Raw genomic sequence first — 5,530 nt, 5'->3', positions numbered from 1 at the left:
AACACACAGTTTTTATATAATAGACTAGAAATGTTAACCTTCTCAGAGATCTTTTTTAAGTAGACTATTGTTTTTACTTAACTTTTAGCGGTCATAAATGGAGATTATAAAGGTTACTTTCCCTCTACATCTATTCTTCGTCAATGATGACATTTATCCTCATTTTTATCCACCTTCATTATAACAGTTCTTTTATACTCATGGGTAATAGCTGCTAATTTGAAAACAAAAGGTATCAAAAATAATAATACTCTCATCACTTATTTGATTTATACTGATGACTTCTTGTTTTTGGTATAGATGAGATTATAGCCAGCATTTGTCTCCTCTATTATTGAATTATTTAAAAAAGCTTTTAAGTATTATAACAATTATAGTAAGTCTATTATACGATTTTATAATGCTATTGATCCCGTTATCGAGGACCAAATTTGTCTTATCATGGGGTTAAATGCAAAAAATCTTCCTTCGGATCACAATGGTCACTATCTCTTCTTCTAAAACTAAAAATCTTGCTTGCATCAAAATGATGGATAAAACGCAAACTTAGCTTAGTGGATGGAAACACAATCATTTCTTTTGTTGTCAGGATTCAATTAATCGGATCTATTATTTGGAACTGCTTACATCATTGATTTAGATCCCCATCACTTCACCTAAAAGCCTTAGAAAGAATATTTCCAGTTTAATGAATAATTTATTGCATAATGTTGGAGCCAATAACATTATTATTTGGAACTGTTTACATATCTTGGCTCAATTGTGATTTCATAACTAGAGTGAAAGACTTTATTATTGACGAGCCCTGAAATTTCGCTGATACTACCAAGAAGACTCACTTTGAAGGCAACAAATTCAAAGATATCTATCATTAGATCCTTGGTTTGTTATATACGGATGGAAAGTGATGCATTTTCTTATAAATCTATCCATGCCATGCTGCACACTCAATAGATTTGGTATAAGGGTTGTGCTATTAAATTTTCTATGTTTACTTTAGAAATAATCATTTGAGGGCTTAAAAAAAAGGATGCTCCGGTGGTAAGGGAATTAATATTGATACTACGTATGTTCTATGCAATTCACACAATGAATCTCACCTACATTTATCTTTGACTACCTGAAACTTATATGCATCTTGAAGAAAGGTAAAGTCCCGAAGGAATTTTTTTTTCACATGGGATGTACTTCCACATTAAGTGCTCTCCCATATTGATTATAGCAACCGTAAGATTACTAAAAAAAAATTTCTTTTAGCCACTCACATAACTGCCTAATACATTTCTATTAGAAAAAAAAAAAAATTAAAATCATATTTCAGGATTGGAGCCCTTCTGTTGACATCCTATTTAAAAAAAATCACTTCACTACTAAACAAAAAATGTAGGAAGTGGAAGTTTAAAAGTACTTTGCCAGAGAACATATTAAAGCCAATATTTCTGATAACTGTGGCGCCTATTTATGTTTTTGATGTTGTTTGTCCTGGTTCAATTTGGAATGGCTGCCATATTTTCTAGATACTTTTGGTAACTCTCGGAATATTCATTTTGGTGGCTTATTGCCTTTGGCTGATTACTCCTTCGATTATTCAATGGTATTTATGACTTCAACTTGGATTTTCAATCATTTTGGTAAGCTAAAGCCTTTCCTAAGGTCGCTGCTCCCCTTTCCTTCTCGTCACGGTGCATATAAATTATGCTAGAGTTTTGGATTGCATTCTATACACAGGGATTTCTCAACCTACAACACACCATATATAGGAAGCTTATTATAGCTTTGTTTTTTTTCCGAGTGATAATGTGAATTCTCTCTAATATATGGTTCAACCAAGAAGGCAATCTTATCCCTAAGCCTTTTGGCAATTAACGTTTATTACACATTCATTTCTACCTTCAGACAAAACCAATCATATATTTGTAAATTCACTACTTAGTCTCCCAAAGTTCTAATTTTTGCAAGAATTTTTTACTTTAATTTTGATTATGTGATTTTTCTTATTGTTCACAAGTTCTCTTCGTTATTTCACATTTTTTATGTGTGATGATTTGTAACTTTTTGTTGCTTCAATAAAGCTGGAACTGGCTTTGTGCCTCTGAGTGAGGTAGGTCTATGTGGATGGAATCGAGTTTAAACAGAAGGAAGGAGTGGGCCACCATGGGATTAGAAAATAAAAATAATTATTATCAAAGAAACATGTAAAGCGTATCCTCAAAAAGAATGAAATTCTGATCTTAAGTAATTAAGAAATAAATGAACAAGGGGTGAGCACAAACCATTCTCCAGGTGAAGTCCTCTGCTCCAAGTGGCTGAGCTGGACTTGAATAGAGGAAATGTTTCGAATACTAGTAGTTGAAGAATAATAAAACAATAATAAAACAATTAGTGTAGTTATGGAAACACATGGTTTCAACTGCAATTTAAGAAATGTTGCACTTAACTCGAGTAGAAAAACTAACCTTTTCAAGGTTTTTCTGCATTTCTTCGATTTGCCTCAAATTAATACTCTTGAGAAATTTTACAATCCAACCAGATTGTACAGCATCGCTTGAAGAAATAAAAAAGGCTATCTGAACGATGAAAAATTGAAGAAAATAAGCATTATTGAACCATTAATATATAATATCAATCAACGAAAAACATGAATTTTCACTTATCCCACAATCCGGGCCTTGAAAATTTATTCACTTTCTTTAGCCCTGAAGAGAACATATCAACTTAGATTCCCATTTCCAAAGTATGAACATTGCTTCTTCCAAATTCAAACAGCTTCCGCAACTAAAGAGAGATTTTTTTTTGGAAAATTTACATACATACCACACAATTCTTATCTATTTACATATCTAACACCTACTAAAGTTTGATATTTACATTTATAAAACTTTGGTATTATAAACATATGCATGAAAAGGTGTATTTCACTTTAAAAAGCTAGCAATAGTGGTATTTTTGTTGTGATGTTAAATATTGGAGTGGTAAGCATGCAAATACTAAAGTTTATGTGTTAGAAATGTAAATATATAAGAATTGTGTGTTATGTATGTAAATGTCCCCTTTTTGTTCTTCTTAGTATCTACAACAATCCAACATCTGTTCTATCATATATGAACTTGCCTCGCTACTTTTCCTTCGTTTGACTAGCAGGTTTATCAAGATTCAATAAGAACAACCATTAATTAAGACTCAATAAGAACAACCATTGAGCTAAGGTAATCAATGTAAAATAAGAAATGTATAATGCCAGTGATAAGTAATTTAATGAAATATGGAAAGAAGTTGAAGCTGAAACTAAAATAATCTTAAAACACTACATCTAATATGGCTATTTATTAGAAGAAATGTCAAACCGAAGTATTCCAAACTTATGATGCAAGCACGCAGAGACAGCACATCAAATGATTTTGGGCACAGAATATTGTTATTCAAATCAATTATTAACATAGCAAAGGGTAAAGTTAATACCAAGAGGTAGAAAATACAAAAGAGATGCCCTCAGAAGCAAACCTACCTTTCTATAATCTAATAGTCCTTCAAATGGAAGCTCCAATTCATCACTAACTATAACAGGTATGCATCCACTCACAATAGCATCAAACAGCCTAGCAGAAGATGGTGTATCGCCAGCTGGGCTCAAACAAAATAGGGATCTGTTATCAATATAAACTAGTTAAAATTGCAACATAAACAATCAGCATCTTACAAATGTTTAATTTAAAAAAAAAACTAGCTTTAGAACTTTTTTTCTTTACTTGCGCATGCCATTCTGAGCAGCTTCCTTCCCAGCCACTCCAACGGTTCCCTCTTCTATTATAACACCCTCAGCATCTTGTAGAATTTCTACTAGTTTGCTTCTAACTTTGCCCCCCTAAACAATTGATTACAGGATTTAGAACATGATTTAGCACCCGAGTTCACATAATCTAAGAAAAAAATAAACTAAAAAGAGCTTACAGCATTTCTTTTAAGCCTTCCCCGGAAGAAAAGTAATGTACTTCGTTTAGAGTGAGATTCACGTAAACATTGGGCATCACACAAATCGACATTAGGAACATATGGCAAGATAAGGTCCTTCTCAAGCCAAACCTGGCCAGGCTTATACCTACGTTGGAAAATTTTAGAAAGGCTCCAAGACCAATTCATTATTGACACAAGAAACTAATATTATTCGCATGGAACAGCTTCTTAAGTAGTGGAAAAAGAACCCAATTATAGATGTTAACTATGGAAATGAGAGAATCATTACCAGTTCCCAGTGGCGTCCATATCAGGGAGAAGCCAAATTGCCTTTTTCATATATCTCCGTACGGACTTGAAAGACCATGGGTGGTGAACCGGAAGAATATGGTCCCTCCCTTCAGATCGTTGCCATGCTGGCTGATCAGTTACCCACTTCAAGGCTTCCTGCTTTCACAAATCAACAAAATATGAATAGTAACTGCTAATTCAGAAAAATATATGATGAAAATTTAAAAGTATACATACATCAAGGCATATATGATCATCTATACAAGTTTATCGTTGCATTTTGTTTTTTAGTTTTTTTAATTATTAACTTTTTTTTTTCTTCTAGTTTATTGTGTGTAAACTTGCCTATGACATTGGTTCCTATATGAACCGAATGCATTCTCTATTGTTTTTTCTGGAACTTGATCATTATTAAATAATTTCAACTCAACCATCAAACTCTACTGAGCTTACATGACATAGTAGGAATTGCTAACTATTACCCACTATTATTCTTATTCCTCCATGAATTATTGTTGCACTTCTCTCTTGATTTCGCTTCCACTGTTATCATAGTCCCGGGTGGAAACCTGATTGCTGTCCCCATTTGTTTTAGGTACATGCTGAAAGATTTCGTATGAGTTCTCTTTTTTGGGCTCTTTGTAGTTATAAATAGAACATCTAAGGCAGCTAAAACATTTAATATTGAAATAAAATTAAGTTTCTCTTTTCATGTATATGATTATTGTATATGCATACTCTTGAGAGCTTAAGAACTACTTCCAGGGACAAAGCTCCTTGCACATGCATAAGACCTAGACCTTATTTTCGGCTATTTATATCACTGTTCATAATTTAACTTATTTGACAGTTGAACTTAATTTTGGTGACACTTTGTGTTGATTGTATATTATTTAAGATTTTGACAATTATTAAATTATTTTTTGAGAATAAAAAATTGTGTTTGCTATATTTACGTCAAAACACACTAAGTTCATACTAAAGTTAGTAACATACATATTATGTTTTGAGGTGAGCATATGCACACATAAATGAATGCATGGGTACATCTGCATACATCTAAATACAAAAATGGAATCAGCACCCACATCATCAGCATCATTAGGCTTATCCCATGTTTTGAGGAAAGCTTGATGAAGCCCCCTACATTAATTCTTCTCTTTATGAATGCTATACGAGATATTTACTATTCCATATCAATATCTCAACGCCTATCCAATGATTTAAAAAATTCAGCATAGTAATGATACTTTGGAGGTTAAGGCATAATAAATAATATATATATATA

The 5,530-nt window shown here is 32.5% G+C and overlaps 1 protein-coding gene across 1 annotated transcript in view; it reads right to left on the bottom strand.

The window, feature by feature from the left end:
* The window catches only part of LOC110024646 (probable arabinosyltransferase ARAD1), a gene marked incomplete at its 5' end in the record, with an annotated part of 76,810 nt that extends 72,412 nt beyond the window's left edge, over positions 1-4,398 (bottom strand). Inside the window, 6 exon segments of the mRNA XM_020724733.1 lie at positions 2,274-2,342; positions 2,457-2,567; positions 3,506-3,644; positions 3,747-3,862; positions 3,949-4,096; positions 4,241-4,398. Coding sequence (XP_020580392.1) covers positions 2,274-2,342; positions 2,457-2,567; positions 3,506-3,644; positions 3,747-3,862; positions 3,949-4,096; positions 4,241-4,398 — 741 coding nt within the window.
* Between the last annotated feature and the right edge of the window lie 1,132 nt (positions 4,399-5,530).

Source organism: Phalaenopsis equestris, unplaced genomic scaffold (assembly GCF_001263595.1).
Source record: "Phalaenopsis equestris unplaced genomic scaffold, ASM126359v1 Scaffold000264, whole genome shotgun sequence".
In the NCBI taxonomy this organism is placed as follows: Eukaryota; Viridiplantae; Streptophyta; class Magnoliopsida; order Asparagales; family Orchidaceae; genus Phalaenopsis; species Phalaenopsis equestris.
This window is presented reverse-complemented; position numbering and strand designations above follow the sequence as displayed.